This window comes from Papio anubis, chromosome 18 (genome assembly GCF_008728515.1).
Source record: "Papio anubis isolate 15944 chromosome 18, Panubis1.0, whole genome shotgun sequence".
Classification (NCBI taxonomy): Eukaryota; Metazoa; Chordata; class Mammalia; order Primates; family Cercopithecidae; genus Papio; species Papio anubis.
In genome coordinates, this window is record NC_044993.1 from 54,253,968 (window position 1) to 54,280,500 (window position 26,533).

General features: G+C 44.3%; 2 protein-coding genes across 13 annotated transcripts in view; one reads left to right on the plus strand and one right to left on the minus strand.

Annotated features, from left to right (window-relative positions):
* Window positions 1–1,111: 1,111 nt before the first annotated feature.
* Window positions 1,112–25,810, minus strand: LYRM1 (LYR motif containing 1). 8 transcript variants are annotated; one of them, XM_009196120.2, is made up of 4 exons: window positions 25,693–25,810; window positions 10,450–10,608; window positions 5,869–5,961; window positions 1,112–2,104 (listed from the first exon to the last, which is right to left on the minus strand). In XM_009196120.2, exons 2-4 carry the CDS (start codon window positions 10,606–10,608, stop codon window positions 1,988–1,990), a joined length of 369 nt encoding a protein of 122 aa, XP_009194384.1. In that variant the 5' UTR covers window positions 25,693–25,810; the 3' UTR covers window positions 1,112–1,987. The 8 variants fall into 8 exon arrangements, with proteins under 8 accessions (XP_009194384.1, XP_003916686.1, XP_003916684.1 ...); XM_003916637.3 differs by lacking the exon at window positions 25,693–25,810 and adding an exon at window positions 25,162–25,394; XM_003916635.4 differs by lacking the exon at window positions 25,693–25,810 and adding an exon at window positions 24,812–25,144.
* DCUN1D3 (defective in cullin neddylation 1 domain containing 3) overlaps window positions 24,917–26,533 on the plus strand; it is a 46,740-nt gene continuing 45,123 nt past the window's right edge. The window contains exon 1 of one of the 5 annotated variants that reach the window (XM_017953247.2): window positions 24,917–24,982. The gene's annotated coding sequence lies outside the window, so the exon portion shown is untranslated. Of the gene's footprint in view, window positions 24,983–25,343; window positions 25,494–25,699; window positions 25,812–26,533 lie in introns of those variants that run through there. The other 4 variants (XM_017953245.3, XM_003916633.4, XM_017953244.3 and 1 more) reach the window with 4 other exon arrangements.

Here is a 26,533-nt window from a genome sequence, read left to right on the forward strand (position 1 = left end):
ATTTAGATGAGTCTAGAATTTGGACTTTTGAGTTCACACTGAAAGAAGTTGAAACTTCTGGGCTACTGGGATAGAATGAATGTATTTTGCATGTGAGAAGGACATGAGCTTTGGGGGCCAGGGATAGAATGCTATGATTTTAATGTGTCGTCTGAAGTTCATGCGTTGGGAACTTAACCCCCAATGCAACAGTGTTGAGAAGTAGGCTTTTAAGAGAGGATTAGATCATGAGAACGCTGCCCTCATGAGTGAATTGATGTCATAATGGCAGGTGTGCATTCATTATCATGAGACTGGGTTTGTTATAAAAGTGAGTTTGGCCCTCTCTCGCTGTCTCTCACCATTGGATGCCTTCTGCCATAGAACGACACAGCAAGATGGCCCTCACCAGGTACAGACCCCTCGACCTTGTAGTTCCTGGCCTCCAGCACTATTAATAAACCTCTGTTCTTTATGAAGTACCTAGTGTTAGATATTCTATTATAGCAGCACAAAGTGTACTGGTTGCATTTGTGTTAAATATGCATATACTGAGGCTGGGCGTGGTGGTTCACGCCTGTAATCCCAGCACTTGGGGAGGTCGAGGCAGGTGGATCACCTGAGGTCGGGAGTTCGAAACCAGCCTGACCAACTGGAGAAACCTCATTTCTACTAAAAATACAAAATTAGCCAGGCATGGTGGCGCATGCCTGTAATCCCAGCTACTCAGGAGGCTGAGGCAGGAGAATCGCTTAAACCTGAGAGGCGGAGGTTGCGGTGAGCCGAGATTGCACCATTGCATTCCAGCCTGGGCAATGTGAGCAAAACTCCGTCTCAAAAAATAAATAAATAAAAATAAAAATTATACATACATGTGTATGTATGCATATATATGTATGCGTATACATGCATATATATGTATGAATGTATATGCATATATATACATATGCATATATATGTATGCATAGACTATTACTCCGCTGATACAGCATCATATCTGTTCTCTATGTCATTGCCAAACCCTGTGATAAGTTACCTTGAGTGTGAAAACATGTGCTCCTCCTCATTGGAGTAGGTTCCAACTGTTGCTTCTGAGGGTCAGGAGTCCATTTTGAAAAAGAATAGACAAAAATTGATAGTGCTTTGTCTTTATTGGGGATGCCCATCTTCTTCGGAGGTAAGAAGAAATGACACTGATGTACAAATGACTCACCAAGGGACTCTCACCTGAGTCTACCCTTGCAGGGGTAGAATAAATCCGTTCTATTTTCAAGTCTATTTGTCCCATTTCTGTTTAAACATAATTTGAAAGCCAGCTTGGGCCTTGTACTTTTCAGTTATGTTAATGTAAAATACTCGTAAAGAATGCAGTATGAGTTTAAAGTGAGCTTTTCAGATCCTATAAGTGCATCCTAAGTAGTGACAGGCTTTAAGATAAGGAATATATGCATTTAGTTAAGGCAGAAATCTCATAAAATTTCCATGAAAAACCAAACTTTTTAAGATAAGTTTCTCTGGAAACTGGAAGGGTCAAAAGACAACAAAAAAGCACACACACACAAAAACCTCACTTCTAAGCAAATCTATAGCTTAAAGAAAATAAAAAGCCTAAGAATACTCTGAGAGTGGTACATAGTTTTACAGTAGCCACAGTAACTTCCAGTGACTGGCAAATTTCTTTGCATCAGCTGGCACGCGTGGTGAATGGAATTCCCATCAACAGCTCTTGCACCCTTCCACCTCCCTTGTACAGGCCTTAGTCTTGTTTCCAAAGGTGACTGCAGTGAGGATGTAAGGTCCATGACCTCTATGGATAATGCCATCCACTCAGGAAGAAAGACGCTGAGAAACTCTAGGGATATCGAAGTGCTCATCATGGGTGAGAATCAATTGTGGAGGTTTTAAGAAGACATTTGAATTTTTGCCCCAATCAAGAAGTGTTTTGCCATCTGGTTTACATTCAAGAACAAGTTGGCTCATCATTTGCAGAAATAAACTTTCCTCTAGATTAGGAAACTTCATCATGAGATCTGAGATATACTGGTTTGGAAAGTTTCCTCAGTTTCTCTTGGCTTCGAAGTCCCCGGCCTTGGAGTGGGGTAAGGCCCATTGGAGGCAGATGAATCTGAATAAGAACAATAATGTGAAGAATCATACTCATAATCATTGCAGCAGCTCGTATTCACTAAGGATCTACTCAGAAAGTACCATATCCTCTGCTAAGTGCTACATCTACATTGATTCATTTCTTTACACACGTTAATCCTACAATAACCTCATAAGAGATTATTATTCTAATATTTACAGATGAGGAAATGAAACCTCAGAGAAGTTAAATAACTTGCTTAAGGTTATACATTAAGAAGGGAAGTCAGGATTTGAACCCAGATCTGTCAGATTCCAGAGCCTGTGCTCTTTCCTATATTGCCTACACAGAGGAGAAAAAACAAGCATGGATCACAGAGCAAGTTGAGAATCCAAAGAAGGGGAGAAAAGTGTGTGTATACAAAGATGTTCTGTGCATAGTGGAAAACTGGGATCAAACTAAATGCCTACCATTAGAGGGGCTGGTTAAATTATGGCTGGGATGGTTAATTTTTCTTTCTTTCTTTTTTTCTTTTTCAGACACTGTTTCACTCTGTCACCCAGGCTGGAGTGCAGTGGCATGATCTCAGCTCACTGCAACTGCCACCTCCCAGGTTCAAGTGATTCTTGTGCCTCAGCCTTCCCAGTAGCTGAGATTACAGGTGCTCGCCACCACACCCGGCTAATTTTTGTATTTTTAATAGATATGGGGTTTTGTCATGCTGGCCGGGCTGGACTTGAATTCCTGACCTCAAGTGATCCACCTGCCTTGGCCTCCCATAGTGCTGGGATTACAGGCATGAGCCACGGTGCCTGGCCTAGGATGCTTAATTTTTTGTGTCAATCTGATGGGCAATGGGTGCTCAGATTAAACATCATTTCTAGGTGTATCTGTGAGGGTGTTTCTGGATGAGATTAGCATTTGAATCAGTGGACTCAGTAAAGCAGATGGCCCTCCCCAATGTGAATGGGCATCATGCAAACCATGGAAAGCCTGAATAGAACAAAGAGGCAGAAGAAGGGGAAGCAGCTCCTTTTGCTTCCTGCCTGTTTGAGCTGGGACACCTCATCTTCTCTGGGCCTCAGACTCGGGATTTCTACCATGGGCCCCTTGGGTTCTCAGGCGTGTGGACTCAAACTGAGTAATAACACCAGCTTTCTTCTGGGTCTCCAGCTTGAAGATGGCAAATCCTAGGACTTCTCAGCCTCTATAATCACATGCACCAATTCCTTATACTAAATCTCCTTTCGGCCGGGCACAGTGGCTCACGCCTGTAATCCCAGCACTTTGGGAAGCCGAGGTGGGTGGATCACGAAGTCAGGAGTTTGAAACCAGCCTGGCCAACATAGTGAAACCCTATATCTACTAAAAATATACAAAATTAGCTGGGCATAGTGGTGGGGGCCTGTAATCCCAGCTACTTGGGAGGGTGAGGCAGGAGAATCGCTTGAACCCGGGAGGTGGAGGTTGTAGTGAGCTGAGATCATGCCACTGCACTCTAGCCTGGGTGACAGTGTGAGACTCAGTCTCAAAAAAAAAAAAAAAAAAAATCCTTTCAGGCATATCTAGATATATCTCTGTCTAGATATATAGAGAGTCAATTCCTCATAATAAATCTCTTCACATATACATCTAGCTGTCTCTATATCTACATATCTTCATTCTATTGGTTCTGTTTCTTTGAAGAACCCTAATACAATGGCACATTCTTACAATAGCATACAATGCAATCATTTAAAAAAGATTGGGCTGGGTGCGGTGACTCACACCTATAATCCCAGCACTTTGGGAGGCCAAGGCAGGCCGATCACTTGAGGCCAGGAGTTTGAGACCAGCCTGGCCAACATGGTGAAATCCTGTTACTACTAAAAATACAAAGATTAGCTGGGTGTGGTGGTGCACCTGTAAATCCCAGCTACTCAGGAGGCTGAGGCAGGCGAATCCCTTGAACCCAGGAGGCTGCAGTGAGCCAAGATTGTGCCACTGCACTCCAGACTGGGCGACAGAGTGAGACTCTGTCTCAAAAACAAAAAAAAAAAAATTGAGGGAGAGCTACATACAAAGATGTGCGGAAGACATGAAGTAAAATAAGTAAGCAGTAAAACATTATATCCAGAATCTTACATATGTAAAGAAAATATAGGTACATGAATATAGAAAAAAAGACTAAAAGGTTGTACTACCAAACTAACTAGGTTGAGCCACTACAATATAAAATTGTTGTTTTTGTAGCTAAAAGAGTTGAATACTGGCAATTTTCCATTTAACAGTTAAAGTGGTCACCCTCTCTACACAATGAGAATTTTTTTTTTTTTTAAGAATTTTGGGCTGGGTGCAGTGGCTCACGCCTGTCATCTTAGCACTTTTGGAGGCCACGGTGGGCAGACTGCCTAAGCTCAGGAGTTCAAGATCAGCCTGGGCAACATGGTGAAACCCTGTTTCTATTAAAATACAAAAAATTAGCTGGGTGTGGTGGCGCATGACTGTAGTTCCGCCTATTCGAGAGGTTGAGGCATGAGAATCACTCAAACTGGGAAGGCAGAGGTTGCAGTGAGCAGAAATCATGCTGCACTCCAGCCTGGGCGACAAAGTAAGACTCTGTCTCCAAACAAACAAAAAAGAATTTTGGCCAGGCACAGTGGCTCATGGCTGTTACCCCAGAGCTTAGGGAGGCTGAGGCGGGAGGATTGATTGAGTCCAGGAGTTCAAGACCAGCCTGGGCAACATAGTGAGACCCCCATTTCTACGAAAAATTAAAACATTAGTGGTGGCACATGCTTGTAGTCCCAGCTACTTGGGGAAGTGAGGTGGGAGAATCGCTTCAGCCCGGGAGGTCAAGACTGCAGTGGGCCATGACTACACCACTGTACCCAGCCTGGGTGAAGGAGCAAGACTCAGTCTCCACAGATAGATAAATAAATAAATAAATAAATAAAACTTATTTTAAATTAAATTATTGTTTTAAATTTATGGTATGAAAGAATTTGAGGAAGAAAAAATTTGTATACATTTGTTATTTTAAATTCATATAAATTTGAAAATTATTTGTTTCTTGACATTCTGAATATAATAAATTTATTTACATAATTTTATTTTTTATTTTAAATTTATTTATATAAATTTAAGATTTATTTATTTTTTGAGACAGGGTCTTGCTCTGTCACTGCAGTGGTGTGATCATGGGTCACTGCAGCCTCAACCTCCTGGGCTAAAGCAATTTTCTCACCTCAGTACCCCAAGCAGCTGGGAATACAGGAGTGTGTCACTATGCCCGGCTAATTTTTAAATTTTGTGTAGCAATGGGGTCTCACTGTGTTGCTCAGGCTGGTCTCGAACTCCTAACCTCAAGTGATCCTCCCGCCTTGGCCTCCCAAAGTGCTAGGATTACAGGCATGAGCCACAGCACCCAGCCTGGATGAGAATTTTTGACCATTTTTACTTTCTACTTTATGCATTCCTTTCATGTTTGAACTTTATTCTTTTAGTAACAACAAACCTACCTTTTGTAATTAAACACATTTCCATAAAAAAGATGAAAGTGAAAAGAGAAAAGCTCTACAGTGTGAGCTGGTTTTCCCTTCCATATGTGGAAAGCTGTATAAGTAGGATACGTCATGCATTCACTGACATTTTACTTTGTTGTGATGGGCTGGCAGCGTGCAACGATAGCTTATTTCCAACACGCCTCCCACAGCAGCTCTGGGCCTCTCAGCAAGCACTTGCCCTCTTGTTACACATTCTTGGAAATAACTGGGTTGATGAGGGTAAGTACCCACCACCTGTTAACCAGGAGTCACACTTACTGGCCTTGGATAAGGAATCTTGTAATGCAGTCCAATTTCAATCCTGGCTGTGCATTCATCTATACACTGTTTAATTAGGTCTGTGTCTGTGAGCTATTAAAAGGGAAAAAGAAATGAGGCTGATAGTATATTTCTAATGGTACATAGAGTATAGGTATACATTTTCTCAAACTTTTTCAGTTCACTAGCCAGTAAATTAAATGGTGCTAATTTGGAAAATCAAAAGCAATTTAATATTAAAGCTTACGACAAACTTTTAAAATCGGTAAAGAAGGTAAAAATAAACAATACAAAAGGATATAACATAAAAATTACACTTCCCTCTTACTCCTCTCTTCCAGTTCTTCATCTCAGAGACAACAATTAGCAGTTTCTTGTGTGTTCTTGCAGGGGTATTCTATGTATATGTGAAAATGCACATGTACATAGAAGCTGATTATTTTTCTCACACAAACAATAGCTCCCTTTGTTCTGAACCTTGCTTTTTCATTAACATAACTTGAAGTTCCTTCTATATTCCATCTATAAAGCTGCCCCCTTCTTTTTAACAGCTATACAAAATTCCAACAGACGGCTTTATTATAATTTAACCAATCTCCTACCCATGGATACTTAAGTTATTTCCAATTTTTTGCTATTATAAATGATTCTGCTATGGATCCCTCTAAAATTACTTTGCTTACATGCATAGGTATCTAAAAGATGAATTCCTAGAGAGAGAGGACTGCTAGGACAAAGGCCATAGACACATGCATTTTTAAATCTCACAGATATTCCCAGATTACTCTCTAGAGTTTGCAACAATTTACATTCCTACCAACAATCCATAAATTATATTCCCACCGACACTGACTGAGACAACAATCCATAAATTATATTCCCACCGACACCCCCCTCATGTTGATTAAACTTTAAAGTAACCCGATGGTTTCCGCAAGTGCTGTCCTGAAACCCCCAGAGTAGGACACTGGAGAATGATCTATACCTCTTAAACTGTCAACTGCCTTGGCTCATTAGTAAGGGGAAGAAAGGGCTTCTGAAATTCCAAAACAGTCAAATCATGGTAATCCACTTTCAATTAAAGGAATAAAAAGTTCATTCTGAAAAACAGCCAAGTAGGAAAAGGGGAGAAACTCTTTCATTCTGAGGAAGGAAAATGAATCAAGACGTGGTTCTGCTAGGAGTTTGCAAGTGGACTTCAAAGCAGAGCTAGGATTGCATCACCACCAGATGACACCCACACAGCAAAGTCTGGGTCCATGTGGCTTGGAAATTTCAAGGGCGTTCCTGTCCTATGGAACAGAGCAAAGAAGAGTTCCAGGAACAGCAATGCAGAGAACCACAGCTGTGAGTCCCTTGTGGCAGAGGCCCAACTTTCTGACCTCTGTGCTTCTCAGAAGTCACTGATTTGCTGTCTGTGTTGGAAAAGAGTTCCACATTCCCATTTGCCCACTGAGATTCACAGCAGTTCATGGGATACCTTTGGATTATTAAACTCTTAGAGCAATCAAAGTTACAAGAAACTCCTTATGTCTGCGTGAGGGACTAGGAAGAAAGAAAAAGCGCTTGACAAACATATAGTTAAGGGGGTTGGGGCTTCTGGGGCTTCAGCTGTCCATCTGAACAAGCTTGGGCTAGAGTACTCCAAATTCAGTCATTCACGGGCTGGCTGCATGATTCTGCCATATCCACATACTGCTTATACTAATGTTCGAATTTTTCATTAAATGGACTCTCTCTTAAGTAACAGTATTTGTGAAACTGTGATCTAATATTCTCTTTCCTTTATAACACATACTAAAGCAAGTACATATCTCAAAATTAAAAACCCATGTACCTCTTCCACCCACTCCCAAATAATCTCATGTACCGTCAGTGGCACATACACCTCCCTCTGGCTCACCCCGCTTGAGCCAAGCCAAGCCTAGGCAAAGGAAGGGTTATTGCAATAACTGAAAACTGAAAAGTCTTGAGTAGTCTTCAGGTGAGTGAGCGTGCAAAGGTTTATTGGGCATGTACTATGATATCCCCAACACTGCAGGCTGGACAGTGCCTTCAGCTATCAAAGTTATTACTTGGGCAGAACAACTCTGATACCTAAAGCTACAGAAAAGACACAGTGGTATATAATCAATGGATGCAGTGACTGCTACGGACAGCTATAGGAATTCAGAACAGGCAGCCAGCATGGGGTTGAGGGGGAAGCAGAGAAACTGAGGAAGATTTCCTGGAGGAGGTCAGTTAAATCAAAGTATTTATAGCTGCTCATTCATTTAGTGACAACCACAGGGAGGTCCCTTGGGATAGACTAGAAAAGTACAAGACCTTGTCTATATGTTCAAGGAACTGATGATCTGGTTGGGAAACCCATGCCAACATAAATAGAATAAAGTAGAAAAAGGAGAATATAAACAACTATTTAGGGATCTCCAAGCCTTTTGATCTACTCTTTTTTTGTTTTTTTTTTGAGACAGTCTTGCTCTGTTGCCCAGGCTGGGGTGCAGTGGCGTGATCTTGGCTCACTGTAACCTCTGCCTCCTGGACTCAAGTAATTGTTGTGCCTCAGCCTCCCGAGTAGCTGGGATTACAGGCGTGCGCAACCACACCCAGCTAATTTTTGTATTTTCAGTAGACAGGGTTTCACCACGTTGGCCAGGCTGGCCTTGAACTTCTGACCTCAAGTGATCCACCGGCCTCAGCCTCCCAAAGTGTAAGGATTACAGGCGTGAGCCACCACACCTGGCTGATCACCTACTCTTTTCATTAAAAAATTTCTGAGCCCATAGCCCCCATATTTGTATTTATATTAATTTATAAATGTATTAATTTATAAATTATAGATATGTACTAACAAGTTCATTGTTAACTATGTACCAGACAGACTTTTTAGAAAGATGAAAGAATAAATAGAAATAGCAGTTGTATTTTATTTCCATTCCTTAGAGGATTGTTTAGGGACTCCATGGGGTACATATACTCTGGTTTGGCAAGCATGGTCTATGCTAAGAGCAGAAAAAGCTTGGGGAAGCTGGGTTTGGAGGAAGGTCAGAAGGGTAGAGAGAAACTTCCTAAGAAAGTCAGCCTTGAAAAGCTAGGGCCATCAGGGATTCAGAGAAGGGGAAGTTGCTGCAGATTAGGAGAGTTTCTTTGGTAATGCTTTTCTTTTTTTTTTTTAAGAGACAGGGACTCGCTATGTTGCCCAGGTTGGTCTCAAACTCCTGGGCTCAACTGATCCTCCAGCCTTGGCCTCCCAAAGTGGTAGGATTACAGGCGTGAGCCACCATGCCCAGCCTTCGTGGACTTTCTCAACTGTAATTTTATATTTCTTTCCATCTAACTCCATCTAACTTTAGTAAGGGGAACAAAGGGCTTTTGAAATTCCAAAATAGTCAAATCATGGTAATCCACTTTCAATTAAAGGAATAAAAGTTTGACAGCTCTGTCTTGGTTTGGCTTATGTTTGTCCTCAACATCTAGTCTTGTGTTTGGCACACAGTGGGCAATCAAGTATTTGTTGAGGAATGAGAACAAAGAGTTGCAAAGTGGTGACAGGAGCTGTGACACCAATGGACCAGTGGGGAAGGGGAGGCACTCCTGTAGAAAGATGATTCTGCTTTGGACCATTAAGCTGTGGTGAGGTCCTTCAGGTGGCCAGGCAGCAGCCAAAGCCGGGGATTCAGATGTGACGGCTTAAATCACAAGGTGGCTGCATGCTGCATAGGCTCAGCACAGAGGGCCGACCTTCAGAGGATCCCTGTAGCTGGCAGGAAGGTGTGTGATGACAGGGCCGAACAGAGACAGTCAGAGGTCAGGAAGGGAAAAGTGGTTAGAGTAGACTGTTAGGAGGTTTCATGAGGGGAGCAGTGACAGCACTGAATCCATTAGATCAGTGAGAAGGCGGAAGAGAAGTCAGGCGTGAAAGCCTCTTCCATGCTTAGTGCCAGGCGGTCTTCCCCAGAGCTGACAGTTAATGTTTTAGGGTTCCTAGGGGTGGGTCCAATCTGGCTCCCTGCTGTCTGCATGTGCGGTTCCCGTAAATCAGCTAATGGAGATACTATTTTACCCAGTTCCGTGCTCCCAAAGGGCAACCTCACTCTGCTAGCCAAAGAGGCTTGAGTTCAAAGCTGTTATGAAGGGAACCCTGTGTCTTAATCCTATTCTCTTCCTTCTAAATGGGTTTATATTTAGAGGCTTTGAATAGTTTATGAATTGAAAAAAAAACAAAACCAAACCACTTTCCTGCACACCTCCTATGGGAGTGGCCAGCAACGGGTACAGTATGAGGACTGGCTCCTCCTCTGAAAACTCATTGGCCTGACTCATGTCACCTGGCTCATGGGGTCTTCTGAGGACACTGAGCCACTTACTGGCTGGCTTGAGACCTGGAACAAGTGAAGAAAGAAACACAGGCTTCCCAGTGGTCAGGCAAGCTAGCCAAGCTGTGCACTGGCCCCTTCCTGCCCCACGTTGTGCCACCGTGACTGTGCGGCTCAGCCCTTTCAATTAAGGACCGACAAGAAATAAACATATATCATAAGGAACAATTCTCCCCTGTGCAACTTCCAAGTGGGGCCTACTTACATTTTTGTTCTTCCGGAACAGCGTTCTGGCTTCATTTAGTATGTACTGTTTTTCTTTGATGGTGTCTTCCATCTGTCCTGATGTCGCCTGCCATTTCCTCGCAAGCCTGAAAATGCTGCGGTAGAGGCCAAGGACTTCTTGTCGTGTTGCTGTTGTCATCTTCAGACCCACCGAAATAGAAGAGGGAAAATTTGCATAAAAATGCAACTTGACAGGAGGCAGCCAGGCAGATGTACAGTTTTTTAATCAAGACCTTTAATGGGTCTAGAAATAGTTGCTCTTTCTCAGCAAATCTGTTGGGTAGCATTGCCGAAACCAGGTAATAGAAACACCGTATCTCTCAACTGGCTTTGCAACTCATCCCGAGGTTGAGGGTTGCTCAACCACACAGTTTGCCATGGTGGCCACATTTATGAACACGGCAAAACCAAAACTCATACTTATTATTCTTTAAGCCAGTCCAGTAAAATTATATGACTCACCTGAATGCCTAAGAGAAGGCATGTTTTGGATAACTGAATATTCTTGTTAAGTGAGAAATGGAATTTAATCCACTGGTTACAAACTCAAGTGCCTCTGCAGCCTGGCAGGTAATATAAATGAGAGGACCTACTTGAATGGGGACAGTGGCCACCTGGACAGGAACTGCCCCCTTGAAAGGGAACAGTTGCTATTCAGCTCCAGCCAGCATCTGCCATGTAGAAAGAAGTCCCTAGGAATGCCAGATTTCCTGATAGCTTAAAAATAGGTGGCAATCCAGATTTTTAAAATATGACATCTCAAAAAAACACAGTAAGTCATTATTTTTGAAAATGTGAGGCCAGGCATGGTGGCTCATGCCTGTGATCCTAGCACTCTGGAAGGCTGAGGCAGGTGGATTGGGTGACCTCAGGAGTTCGAGATCAGCCTGGGCAACATGGTGAAACCCTGTCTCTACTAAAATACAAAAAAAAATTAGCCGGGTGTGGCAGTGTGTGCCTGTAGGCCCAGCTACTTGGGAGGCTGAGTCAGGAGAATCGCTTGAACCCCAGAGGCAGAGGTTGCAGTGAGCCAAGATTGTGCCATTGCACCCCAGCCTGGGCGACAGAGTGAGACTCCGTCTCCAAAAAGAAAAAAAAAAAAAGTGAGGACTGTACAGGCCAAACAAAATGAGTCTGTAAGCCCAGTTCCACCCAGAGGTTGTCAGGTTGCAACCTCTCAACCTTTTTGGAAATATTTCTCAAAATCGTTGGTCTACTTTCTTGTCCAATAAGTATAATTAAAAATCTTTCTGATGACTGGCCAGGCGTGGCGGCTCATGCCTGTAATCCCAGCACTTTGGGAGGCCGAGGCAGGTGAATCACAAGGTCAGGAGATCAAGACCATCCTGGCTAACACGGTGAAACCCCATCTCTACTAAAAATACAAAAAATTAGCCAGGCATTGTGGCAGGCGCCTGTAGTCCCAGCTACTTAGGAGGCTGAGGCAGAAGAATGGCATGAACCCAGGAGGCTGAGCTTGCAGTGAGCTGAGATCCCACCACTGCACTCCAGCCTGGGCAACAGGGCAAGACTCCATCTCAAAAACAAAAACAAAACAAAACAAAAAAAACCTTTCTGATGACTGAAGATCTCAAGGCCCCTCTGGGTTTTTAGTCTCAAACATCAGTTTTAATTCAGAAGACATGGCCAAGAGAGAACTGACCTAGGTATATTCCATGAAGCTGACTGTATTTTTTAAAAGCACAATTCCGAATATCTTTAATTTCTCTCTTTTTTTTTTTGAGACGGAGTCTCGCTCTGTCACCCAGGCTGGAGTGCAGTGGCGCGATATCTCGGCTCACCGCAAGCTCCGCCTCCCGGATTCACACCATTCTCCTGCCTCAGCCTCCCGAGCAGCTGGGACTATAGGCGCCCGCCACCATGCCCAGCTAATTTTTTGTATTTTTAGTAGAGACAGGGTTTCACCATGTTAGCCAAGATGGTGTATCTTTAAATTCTTATTACAAAATATTTCAGATACAAAAAGATATAGAGGTCAGGCACAGTGGCTCATGCCTGCAATCCCAGCAGTTTGGGAGGCCGAGGCAGGTGGATCACTTGAGGTAAGGAGTTCAAGAATATCCTGGGCAACATGGTGAAACCCAGTCTCTACTAAAAATACAAAAATTAGCCAGGCATGGTGGCAACCGCCTGTAATCCCAGCTATTTGAGAGGCTAAGGCATGAATCACCTGAACCCGGGAGGTGAAGGTTGCAGTGAGCCGAGATCACGCACTGTATTCCAGCCTGGGCAACAGTGACTCTGTCTCAAAAAAAAAAAAAAAAAAAAAAAAAAAGGAAAGAAAAGATATTGAGACTAATATAATAGCCATATAGTTACAACAGACCTTAAAGAATAAATTATGTATATAGTAGAAACCCCCACTGTACCCCTTCCAAATCACATTCCCCTTCCTCTCTCCTAGAAGGAATCACTATGCTGAATTTGTTATCGTGCATATCTTTACACGTAACATTTATAGTATTGTTTTGCAAGATTTATTTATTTATTTATTATTACTGTTTTTGAGACAGAGTTTCACTCTGGAGTGCAATGGTGCAATCTCGGCTCAATGCAGCCTCCGCCTCCCGGATGCAAGTGATTCTCCTGACTCAGCCTCCCAAGTAGCTGGAATTACAGGTGCGCACCATCACGCCTGGCTAATTTGTATTTTCAGTAGAGATAGGGTTTCACCATGTTGGTCAGGCTGGTCTCGAACTCCTGACCTCAGGTGATCCACCTGCTTCGGCCTCCCAAAGTGCTGGGATTACAGGCATGAGCCACAGCACCCTGCCTGCTCTGCAAGTTTAAAAAGTTTATAGGTAAGTTCTGCAATTTATTTGCCCATAACATTCAATAAGATTCATCCATGTTGTTACACATGGCTCTAGTTCATATATTCTCACTGCTGCAATTCAGCCCGCTGTATGAAGATATCCCAATGTACCATCTATTTTGCTGATGAATATTAGGTGTTTCCTTTTTAAAAAAATTTATTTAAGGTCACGTGCAGTGGCTCATGCCTGTAATCCCAGCACTTTGGGAGGCTAGGACAGGCAGGTCACTTAAGCTCAGGAATTTGAGACCTACCTGGGTAACATGTATTTTACAAAACATTCATTTTGTAAAAAATACAAAAATTGGCCAGGCGTGATGGCACGTGCCTGTAGGCCCAGCTACTTGGGAGGCTTAGGTGGGAGGATCATATGAGCCCGGGAGGCTGAAGTGAGCTGAGATTGCACTATGAGCCAAGACTGAGCCCCTGCACTCCAGCCTGGGTGACACAGTGAGACCCCATCTCAAAAACAAACAAGCAAACCCCAACAACTTATTTAAAAACTCAGGCTGGCTCCAGTGGCTCATTCCTATAACCCCAGTACTTTGGAAGGCTGAGATGGAAGGATCATTTGAGGCCAGGAGTTTGAGACCAGCCTGGGCAATATAAAGAGACCCTATCTCTATAAAAATGAAAACACAAAACAAACATTTCAGCCCCCCACTCCCCTTTTTTCATAACTATATTCAGGGAAGCTAGAAAAAAAAAAAAGTCCCACTACTGGAAGATTCTGATTAGTCAGAATTGGAACAATGAATATTGTACAGCCTTGAACCAGAAGACAGGGTGGGAAGACAAGGAGGGCAGAAGGCCAGGCAATTGGACACCTCATTCTGAGTTCTAGGTTTTCCTCTAACAGGCTCATCGGGATCGGGAAGTAAGCTGCTCAACTGCCTGCTTTTGGGAACATGATCCATTTTCAACTTACGGAGGGAAAGGCATAAGAGGTGGAGATAATATGCTTTAGGGTAGTCCTGGAATTATGAGAATTTGAGCAGCCGAAGAATGCAGAGTGGAGCTGGAAGTGGGCATGTTTACCTCAAAATTCAAAGTACTTGCAAGGAATTCACCTTACAGAGAATTCCTCTTTCTAATGTGAGCACTTACCCTGACCCTGATGACGCTTTTTGAGGTTTATTCTTAAGTAAAGAATGAGCCAAATGACGAAAAGCTTCAAAGACTACTTCACCTAATTCAAATGTTAAAAGGACCACAGTTATATTCAATGCCAATTCTGAGTCTATGAGGCTGCACAGAAAAAATGCTTACAAGGAATTCATAAAAACCAAGAGAGAGAACATCATGCTTTGCGGTTTATTGTAATAAAAACCCAGATGAGATGATGACATTTTTCCTGGTAAGGAAACAGGTTTCTGAGTTTCTGGCTCTCCCTAAAACTCCATGGTTTCCTATGAAAATACGTGAGTCAGTTCCTGTGAGGTACAGGGAGTCTGTAACGAACATCTCTTAATGATTGCTTCACTTCCCTGTCACTAACAGACGGAACTTCCTTGACTGCAAGATGCTGGAGAAAAGTGATGAAGGTCAGGCATATTCAAACAGCAGCAAGGTTTTTTGTTTGTTTGTTTGTTTGTTTGTTTTTTGAGGCAGGGTCTCACTCTGTCACCCAGGCTGGAGTACAGTGGCATGATCACGGCTCACTGCAGCCTTGATCTCCCAGGCTCGAATGAGCCTCCCGCCTCAGCCTCCAGAACAGCTGGTACCTCAGGCGTGCGCCACCACAACTGGCTGAAGCAACCATCTCTAAAATCTAACTTTAGTTGGTTTCCTTCCAAGACTCTAAGAACCACAGCTTCAAATTCTAACTGATCATATACCATAATCTGATACAAAAGCCCTGCAATTAGGTTAATACCCTCAAGGTAATGAGCAGTGCTTACAATTGGTACTTAATAGGACTATTTTCAAAACACTTTAATTAATGTTTAAGTGTTTTGAAAACTAATCCTGAAAGGGATTTATGTGATGTCTCACTCTGCAACATCAGGTGACCCAGAAAACCCAAGTTCCAAAGATTTCCCGAGAGAAGGGTCTAAAACTGTATTCACCACTGTGTACCATTAACAAACCTAGTCTACCATTTCCTTCCAAGGCTTGATAGAAAAGGCAAGAAAAGAAAAACACTTCTTTTGTTCTTTCCTTGCTGCGTTTGTTTCAGGCCTTTGAGGGAACCATGTTCATTCTTGCCTTAGGGGCACATATCCATGCTGTTTTCTTTCTAGAAGGCTTTCTCCTGACCCACCCTATTCATCCTGCAGTTCCCAATGAAAATAGGGATGTCTCAGAAAATCCTCCCGCTTCCCCCACACCCATTGGGTCGGGGCTCTCTGTTGAAACTTCTCACAGGTCCTAATATTCTTCCTTGTATAGCACTCCTCACTTAAGTAATGGTTTGTTAATGTCTTCCCCCAGTAGACTGTCACCTTTACAGGGGACAATGATCACATTCATCTTATTTACTGCTGAATTCTCAGCACCTAGAAGGGTGCATAATCAGTATTCAATAAATGTTTGCTGAATAATTTGGAGTATTCTCTGCTATAGAAAGTTTGTGATTCTGGAAACAGATTCAGCCATATATTTACAAAAAAGTTTAAAAAGCTCTTTTCCTTTTTATTCTTGTCTTTGTTCCTAGAAAGCAACTCATTTAGAAAAACCACCTTTTCCCGAATATGGATTTAACGGCTTGAAACCAACATTTATTCCTCTATAACTATCAATTATCTCTCACAATTAATACAAGACTAAGGAAGCCCTTTTCCTTCTTCACTGTATCAGGGATTGATCTGATACAACAGGGTCTGCTTTTCCTACGGGCAATACATTTTCCTACGGGTAATACATCAGGACTATTCAGTAGTTTAGAGGACCACAGTTCAACTGTGGTCTCAGCTGGTCATGAAGTCTATCCATGTAGATTTTTAAAAGTTAACCTGCTATAATCTTTATTCTGAGACGGACATTTCTTGCAATTCTTTACTCCTTTTCATCTCCCTAACCCCCAAATCCCAGAATGAAGACAGACAGAAGATATGAGGTGTGCCTGGAAGGAAATGGCACTAGAAGCTGGTCTTTTTAAAAATCACGCCCTGTCTGTTATAACACAGGGTTATACACGTGTGGAGGTGAGGATCATTTCCAAGCCTCTACGATGTGCAGGCCTGTGCCACTAAGAAAAGGCTGACAGATGTTGCTGCCAGTGTGTTTTGGCCTCTGGTCATAGTTGAGAAATGTGTCCCCTAATGCAAGTGTCCCAAAGATTGGTTGGGGAGGTGATCTTAGATACACAATACAAACTGTGTATTAGAATAGCCCATCAAACCCATAATTTTGAGTGATTTAGATTGTATGTGATATAGAACTTCCTTTAAAGAAATTAATTACAAAACTTTAAGCTGGTTTAAAATATAGGTAAACAACAGAAACTGTGATGTTGTCTCTGAAGTTTGGGAGCTACTGCTCTAAGGTGCCTTGCCATGTCATACTTCTCTGTCTCGGCTGAGTCTTCCTCTGCTTACAATGCCTCTTTTCTGCTAGCCACCCCATCTATCAAACAGACACCTACTTGCTATTAAGCTTTTTCAAAGCAACTTTTTCCTCGCTTCTATCACGGCCAGGAGATAGTTCGGAATTTCTTTCACTTTATGTTTTTTTCTTCTCTGAGTCTGAATTCCTGAAGGGCAGGGATTGTATCTTGTTCATTACAGTAATACAAATATTAAAAGTTACATTTGCTTTGCATTTACTGTGCGCCAGATAATTTGCTAGGTACTCTATATATGCAAATGCTACCAATATCCCCATTATACAAAGGAGGAACCTGATGCAGAGGTTAAGTAACTTGTCCAGGGTCACACAGCTAACAATAGGCAGGGCCAGGATGCAAACTCAGCTGGTCTGAAGTCAGAGCCCATGCTTTTAATCATGAAATAGACTGTTCAATGTCAATAAATGTTGAATGTCTTGATTGCTTTAAAGAGCTTAGCTAGTTGTGACAAAGGGAACTAAATAATTCTAGTCTCTTTCTATACAAACAGCAAAGGAAGCAATTTTTTTGCACATTGATGTGAATTGCAATAGTCTTCCCCATTTGCCATCTGCCCCTGTTCCTATCCTGCAACTGCCCTTTTTAATTATGTTACACACCAGCATGCTCTAAGCAGGCTGGGCACATGGCTGCACCGCTTTGCTTTTCCATTCCCTGTGGCAACCCTGTCCCCTCCGACTCCAATGGGAGCCGACATAAAAGCCACCAGTGCGGGGGCTCACTACAGTGCTACTACCTGGTAGGCCTTACTCTTCCCTTCCAAGGACCCATCCATCCATCCACTCACTCAACATTTATTGAAGGTCTGCCATGTGCCAGACACCTGCAGTTTCTGGGGATACAGTGATAAATAAGCAGCCACGGTCCCTACCCTCCTCGAGGTTATATTCTAGTGGCAGAGGCAGATGATATACAAGAAAAAGAATTTCAGATAGTCATATGTGCTCTGAAGAGTAGTAAGATACAAATGAGCAGAGGTGGGGGTTATTTTCTGGGTGGTCAGTGACATTTGAGCTGAGTCCTGAATGGTGTGATGGAACCTAATAATGGACTCACATCAGGGGAAGCTGGTGCAAGAAGGGGGAACAACAGGAGCAAAGGCTGTGAGATGGGAATCAACTTCACAGATGAACATGAGGCAGGGCATGGTGGCTCATGCCTGTAATCCCAGCACTTTGGGAGGCTGAGGTGGGAGGACTGCTTGAACCCAAGAGTTTGAGACCAGCCTGGGCAACACGGGGACACTATCTCCATTGAAAAATAAAAAAATTAGCCAGGCATGGTGGCTCATGCCTATAAGCCCAACACTTTGGGAGGCTGAGGTGGGAGGATCCCTTGAGCCCAGGAGATCAAGGCATCAGTGAGCTATGATCACACCACTGCACTCAAGCCTGGGCAACAGAGTCAGATTCTGTCTCAAAAAATAAAAATAAAAAAGATGAACATGAACGCAACAAGAGCCTTTGGGAAAGGGGCCACAGGTCCACAGAATCCAGCACAGGTTGGGTGTAGGCCTTGGAAAGGCACTTTGTTGCTGGTCTTAAGGCAAAAGACACTGGTAAATTTTATGCAAGCTGGAGTAATATGGTCTGATTTATGTCTTAAATACACTGGATATCAAACTACTGTATATCATAACTACTTATAATTCCAACACTTGTACAGATGGCGAAACAAGATCTTGCCTAATGCCCCTAATTAGTTGACAGGAGTCAGGGTCAAGAGCCAAAAAAGCTGGATGATGATTTTCCTGACTGTCCACAAGCTTTTCCATTTTCATTTTAGAGTCAGTAATGGGGACTCATAATGGGCTGTGATCAATCTAAAAAACAAAAACAAAAACCAAACACCAAACACTCACCTACTCTGCCATTCACGGTCCAAAGTGTAGTGAGAGGGTCTGGGGAGGTTCCAAGAACGTACTGTACAAGGCATGCCTAGACACTCGGTCTGTCTAGATCTAGTTCTACAGGACTATGGAAAGATCTGCTGGTATGAGGGGCCTCATCCACTATGCCCTTTTTCCCCACCTCTGGAACAGTTCCCCTGCCTTTGGAGAGACCATTGCAGCACGAACACTTAGGAGTTTAAGAGCAGAGATGAAAATTCCCTTTCCCCAGATGAGATTTATAGAAGTATGACTCTGGTCTCAGGAATGTCCAAATTCCAAATGCTGGACTCTCATGAGGCTTTGCCTTCTAAAGAAAATGTGCTGCAGTACAAATAAGAAAAGGGACAAAGGCAAGAGGAATTTACCCTGATTTTCAAGCCCCAGGAAGTTAAACACCCCTTTCCATTTATTTCAGGAAAGACCTACCCTAGGTGGAATTTTTTCCCTCGTCAGAACTAATGACTGTAGTATAGTCAAATTTATCTCCCAAATACTTTATGATTTTTTAGCAAGGAGGGGGAATCATGAACTCCACCCAAATGAAATCATGGTCTTCTGTGCTCGTTATGTGATATGTCCTTCTTTTTGCCACAGGAAGCCTCTTTAGTTCATACAACTGAAATATTCTTTCTTTGCCTATCTGCTGCTTCCACCTTTTGACTTCCATCACTTCTGGATGGGTGCCCTCTTCACACTGGGGCTGGGTCAGTGTCCCGGCTATGTGCACTCCTGGTACCTCTAGCGTACCCGCCATAATGTTCATCCTACTCTATCATAATTTTGCATGACTCACATTTCTTTTTCCACCATGTGTGTGTTGCAGGGAGTAGGAGGTGGGGGAGCAGGCAGAGATTTGGGACTGTCTTGCACATTACATGTCTAGGCTGGCACATAGTTGGAACATGACAAATATTTATTAGAAAAATAAATTTACACACACAGAATGGTCATTGATAACACATGTTGTCATCCTGAGATACACAGGGTGGTATCTGGACAAGCTTCCCAACTGATGATCCCAGAGCATTGAAGGGTTAAATACTAATTAACTCTTACTAGGATGCTTTCAAGAGCATTGTGTGTTAGGATAAAGAACTGGAGACTCAGTGTTATTTGGGGAGGAATCCTCATCAGTCTCATCCAGAACAGCGTTTAAGAGACACAGCTATGATGTAACCCTCACTCTTAAGTTTTCTTAAGGCTGGTTAGGGTTTGTTCACTGGACTGAAATACTTTATAATATTTCCATGAAGTTTAGAACCAAACATAGAAAAATGAGGTTCTGACACTTTTTTCCTGAAAAACAAAATCCTTTTGGGGAATAAGGTCCACTATACTCAATGACCATGGATTAAAATCAATCTAGAAAACTGTGACTTAAAACTGTCATTTGGAAAGCCTCTACGGAATTGAAATGCTCTTGACAAGGTCAAAGCAACCAGACGTTCTTGCCCTGTAGAGCAGAGTAGGGAATGTCTGTCCCATTTGTAAGGAATAGCAGATATAATACGAAAAAAATGAACATTTATTTTGGGCTCTTGGTGGACAAAGCTTGGTTTGAATCTTGACTTTACCCCATTGGGCAAATTATTAACCTGCCTGAGACTTGGTTTCTTAGAATGTACAATGGGGTAATAGCAGAACCCGTTTCAGAGTTGTAAGGATTATTCATTAAATAATCCATGTACATCACTTAGCACTGACAGTTAACAAAGGCAAATGTTACCTGAATAGGAGGAAACAGAGTAAGAACAATGAGGCCTCTTTTATCTATGCTAAGCTTTGCTGCAGAGGAGAGAAATGTGTGGCCTGTTGGTGAATTTACTGCTTTGTGGTAGTAATGGATTTTCCTAAAGCTGTTTCCCTCTGATCATTAATAATCCCTGTACAGCAAAGGGCTATTGTTCTTTGGTATGAGTAAATAACCCTGTTGGAAGCACCGCTTATCTTCAGACCACAGCGCATACTTCTTACTGGAAATACAATGCAGGTGCCAACACCAAAGGCATGACCAGGCTTCCCTTCCTATTTTTCTTCCTTTATCTCTTACTCCTTGTTTATCCCTCAGTGCACTTTTCTCTGAGATCTGTTATACTCCCTCCTTTTTGGTACACCCATATTCCTACCCCAATCAGATAACCTTTAAGTGAAATCGTTCTCTAATACATTTCTGGTACCATAACCTCCCCTCCATCAATCAACCATACACACACACACACACACACACACAAACCACAGACTTATTTCCTGTTTCAGATTCAGTTTTTGGTTACTAGAATCCAAAAAGGGAAGTGTAATGCCACACATGCCACACACTGTTTTGCAAACTTCAGGATATGCTTGTGTGGTATACTTAATCATACCACAGCTATTTTATGAAACAGCATCTTTTTACACAGAAAATGACAAGCATACGGTCTGTCAGCAATAGGGGGCAGGGAGGAGAGGGTGGATAGTATTTTTATTTTACCTAAGGGAAAATAATTTAGTTTAGGCCCTGTAATATGGGAAATTTTTAGAACGCAGGGCCAAAACAAAATACTAATGTCTGAAAGACTTCTAGAATGTCTATCCCAAACAAGATCACTGGAGGCAAGCACACCCATTCTAAATATATCATACCAGCACTGGAGCACACACAAGATTGTATTTGTACAGGGGAACTCCAATCAGGCTACTGTAACCAAGATAACAACCAATAGATATACAGCTATTTTCCCCATCAGGGATAGAAGTTCTAAATGAAAAGTTATGGGCCCCTCAATTCAAAAGAAATGGAAGTATGTTTCCTTATCAGCATATTTTAACAGGCAAAGAAAAGGTACGGGTCAGTCAGAGGTGGTGAAAAGCAATTACCAGTTACTAGTAGTAGAAAGCAGTAGAAGAGATGTAGGGGAGGGGCTAGAATTGAAGGCCAACGCTAAAGATCAACCATTCATTCATTCATCGGTAACTCGCCAGCCAGGATCTTTCACCCTGCATATCAAATCGAGAAGTCTGAGAACACAAGACACTGGCTTAAGTTCTTGCTTTGTGACAGTTTTCCGAGGAACTGGATTAGGAAACTGACCAAAGAGCTTTGGATGCCACATTAGATACAGTTGGGGCTTTCCAGCACCAGACCCTTGATCCAACTCTCTGATAAATAACCGCATTCTGTGCAGGGGTCCACGCCTTCAGGACAGCTTCCTCCACCATCAAATAACTATCGAATGTGCAACTTTTCCATCTGCAGAGGCACCAGAGCTCCTCACTAGGCTAAGTCCCTTGAGTTTCACATGTGGAGAATGACTAGCCTACACAGTACCCTCGAGTTCCTCCAGTCCAGTGCTCACCAAGATAACTTTCTGTGAAGGAAATGTTCTATCTGCTCTGTCCAATAGGATACACACCTGTCACAGGTAGCTACTGGCACTTGAACTATGTGTTGCAGGGACTGAATTTTTAAATTAAATTTTAAATTTTAAAACAGTCAGTGGCCACACAGGGACAGCATAGCCCTAGACCAAGAATTGCAAATCAAATGCCCACAGGGGTCAGCCAGGTTGCGGGAGAGGAGAGACCTTTTTGGCAAACCCTGAGCATGAGCTGCATAGAAGGGGAAGCAGCTCTTCAGCTCTGGCTGACAGTTGCTGTGTAGGAACCTCTAGGAACTTCAGGCTGGCGTTGTCAGATTGTCGGATTTTTCAAATGAAGCCCAAAGTCTGGATTTTGATGTCCAATTTTTAAATGTTGGCAAGTAAATTTAAAAAAGAATTTAAATCACTGTGTGGGCTGAACAATATGTTTGCAGGCAATATCTGTCTTGTCAGTATGCAACTTCAAATCTAGGCCAACCCTTCAGCTCAGAGAGAAGAGCTTTATCCATGGCCACTCTGCTGGTCAGCAGCAGATCCAGGATTGAAACCCAGGCCTTCTTATTCGTCTTCTGATACCCTTTACACTATATTGTGGAACTGACCATAATTGTGGTGGGGCTGGCAGCAGCGGCAGGGACAAAAGCCCCTTTTCGTGAGAAGCTGCAGGATTGTATGGCTGATACCTTATGAACACAGTGTTCCTGCCCAGCTACAGCCACCATACGGACAAGGCTCTGTACCAGGAGCCAGGAAGACACAAAGGAGGAACAGTCCCTGGGGGAGACAGCCATATAAATAGACAATTTATCGAAAAAGTCAGGTTTTCTATAACGGACACAAATTACCTGAGCACAAGTCCAAAAGCACTGACAGCTGGGAGAGGGAGGGAAGAGATTTGAGCCAGGACTTAGCTTCTACTTGCTGCCAGTAAAAGCTGGCAAGTGGGTGGGTGAGACTCACTGATTAAGGGGATGGGTCACATTATTCCAGGATATTAAGGGGCCTCCTATTTGATCTCTGAGGTCTTGTCTGTGTCGTTGCCTTTGCTGGCTTCTCCTTCTCTGGGTACTCTCTAAATGGTAAGAACCCAAGGGATTTAGGGGTCTTCCTCTTTTATTTACACCCTCTTCTTAGGTGATCTGGGAGCTCTTCCCTGCCTTCCTCATTTACTATCTCCAACTATGATTTTTCATCCGACTTGTATATCTAACTTCTTGAAAACTTCATTTGACTTGTTAATAGACTTATCAAACTTAATATGTTCAAAAGAGAACTTTCGATATTCCTCTCTAAACTGTTTTCCCGTAGGGAGTTAACCTTGGTTCCTCCCTCTCCTACACACTTCACATCCAATTCCCCAGCAAGTCCTGCAAGCACTACCTCCCAGATATACGCTGAATGGAATTCTCTCCATTTCCACTGTGACTGAGGACCTTTTCTTTCTTTCTTTTTTTTTTTTTTTTTAAGACAGAGTCTCACTCTGTTGCCCAGGCTGAAGTGGCGCAATCTTGGCTCACTGCAACCTCCGCCTCCTGTGTTCAAGCGATTCTCCAGTCTCAGCCTCCAGAGTCGCTGGGATTACAGGCGTGTGCCACCACGCCAGGCTAATTTTTGTAATTTTAGTAGAGACAGGGTTTCACCATGTTGGCCAGGATGATCTCGATCTCCTGACCTTGTGATCCGGCCGCCTCGGCCTCCCAAAGTACTGGGATTATAGGCGTGAGCCACCGCGCCCGGCCGGCCCTTTCAACACTATTGTCACCTCTCCTTTGTCGTACAGTGCAATAGTTTCCTAACAGGTCTAACTACTTCCACCCTTCTCTATCCAGCACGCAGAGCGGATTTTTAAAAACGTAAATCAGGTCAGGTCACTTCCCTTCTTAAAACCCTTGAAGTACACAATAGCCAAACCCCTGCCTTGGGCTAAAAGGCGCTGCTACAGTCATGCCACTTGCCCAACTACATCACAGAGTACTCCGGCCCTGGCTCCGTCAGCTTCAGCCACATGGCCTTCCGGCTGTTTCCAACCTAAAAGTCCTTCTCATTGGCTCCACCAGAAAAACCATTGTCCAGGATCCCTGCAAAACCGTGGCCTCCTTTGAACGGCCTTACCCGACTTCAAGGGGCCCTACCCCCATCTTCTGTCACCTCATCCGGTCTTTGAGGGGGGGCATTTCTCACTTGCTGATACCTTCTTTATTGATTTACTTAACTCTTTCCTGCACATGAATGAAAGGTAACGGAGCAACATCCTGCTCTCAGGTTTGAAGAGCAAGGGAATTACGAAGCTGGCTCTCACGGTCCTAGGGAGTCTCCGTTCCTGTACGGGACCTGATTTGGGTCAACTTCCTCAGCCAGACACCTGTCGCCCTCGGAGCGGACTCTACCATCTCCCATTTACATTCGGGGGTCCAAAAGATTCACAGCCTCCGAGGGGGCCCCACGCCGGCACCTGAGCGTCCCCACACCAGGCCTCCCCTCTTGGACGCGCGAGCCACTTCCGTGAGGCAGGTCCCCGAGGCCGGTGGCGATGACACCGAGCCGCCCCCTGCGAAGCTGGGGTCACACAGGCCCGTCTCCCGGCAACGCCGCAGCCCAACCTCCAACCCATCCCTGCCCGTGGGGAGCCAACCCCTTCCCCGCCAGTCTCCCGCGCCTGGAGTCGGCGCCTCCATCCCCTACACTCACTCTGTGTCAGTCCTGCCTTCCCCCACCCACAGAAGCGCGCAGCCCGCTGTAGGCTGGGAAGAGGCGGCGCCAGGAGCCCAGCAGAGCCGCGGCCGACCGAGCAGAGGCGGGTCCAGTAGGCCAGGCCGGACCAAACCACCGGGCCCACTTCTGTGGGAGCACCAGTTCCAGGTCTGGGGGAGTCTCGAGTCTCCCCGAACCTGACTCTACCCATCTCCCGCCGCATCCAACAATAAGCTGAGCTCCTTCTCTCCCTATTTTTCCTTTACGCTTTCGGTCTCCATTCCCCTAAAACAAGGAAAAAATGGTCCAGCCCATCTCCCTCCGGGTTGCTAGGTCTTTGCCCTTACTTGGCGACGGCTTCGTACGTCTTTACGTGCGTCGTGACGCAGTCTTCCACTCGTTCCCTCATCGCCCCTCTCCCATTCTCCCTCCTGGAGCTGGCGGCCGGCGGGGTTACCGGAAGTGATGATGCAGGAGGCGATGGAGGGGGCGGGGCTTCGGGGCGGCCGCCGCCGGTGGGCCGCAGATGAAGAGGAGGCGGTGGCAGTGGTGGAAGAAGAGGCGGCGGCGGCGGGGGTAGGGAGCCTGGAAACGCGAGCGGGGATGGTAGGTGGTTTGGACCCGCCGGGCCGCCGTCGTTTCCAGAAAGGGTTTGACTGGAGGAACCTCTGGAGCAGCTGTGAGTTTTGGGGAGGGGGGGAGTTGAGGAAAAGGCGGGGGGGCATTGAGAGATGAAGGGGCGGGGGTTGGGTACCTTCGAGAAAGGGGGGTGGAAAGGGAGGAGTGGAAGTCAGCGCGTTGTCTGTACTGGTCCCTCTGAAAGAAGAGGCTGTGAGGGGAGCCTGTGGCGTGTCAGCCGCAGGGCTCAGAAAACTTACCTACTGTCCCTGCCTCCCCACCGCCAGCACCCCTCAACCCAGGGCCTGGGGATATGGGGTCGGAGCTGCCCTGGAGGGGCTGCAGACTCTGGTGCTCTGTCCTGGGTGAGCGCTGTGAGGTAGGAGCCCTAGGGGGAGGTGGTGGGTGAATCTCCCAGCTCCCTCCGCCCTCATTTCCCTCCCCACCCCCATCCTTCTCTTTAATCATTTACAGCCCTGGAATTAAGGGCTCAGACCTGAAGGCCTTTCTGTGCACCTTTGCTGTAAACGATAACCATCTGTGTCCGAGGTTATGGGGCGGGAGGCATTGCCTGTATCCTCTATAGGAAGTGGGACGGGGTGACAAATGTATTGTTTGTTCCTCCCCCCCCCCCCCCCCTTCTCACCCCTCATCCTCCCCCATGCACACCTCTGGTTTCCACTTTAATTCTCTGTGGCTGAGTGGCAATCGTGGGTTTTTTTTTTTTTCCTTCCCCTTCCTCCTTTATGGCACTTAGTGCCTTGGTTACCTTTTTTGAATTTGGTGTTCAGCCTCTATCCCAGATCTTAACTGTAAGCTTTGTAATACTTCATACAGGCTGTCACGTTGGGAGTACCTCTTACGCTGGGTTCTACGCTCCGATTATAATGAGCATTTTCTTTTATGAATACTGAAATTCCAGAGCCTTTGCAAGGAATCCTGAATGGCATCATAGCCCAGGAATCAAGGTCTCTTGCTCGAAATACTTTATGTGTGAGGAATTTACATGTTGTCAGCTCTTCCCAAAATGATTTGCTAGGCTAATTCTGGGTTTCTGTGTTTCTCTCCACCCCCTTTTCATGATGCACTTCAGAGAACAGA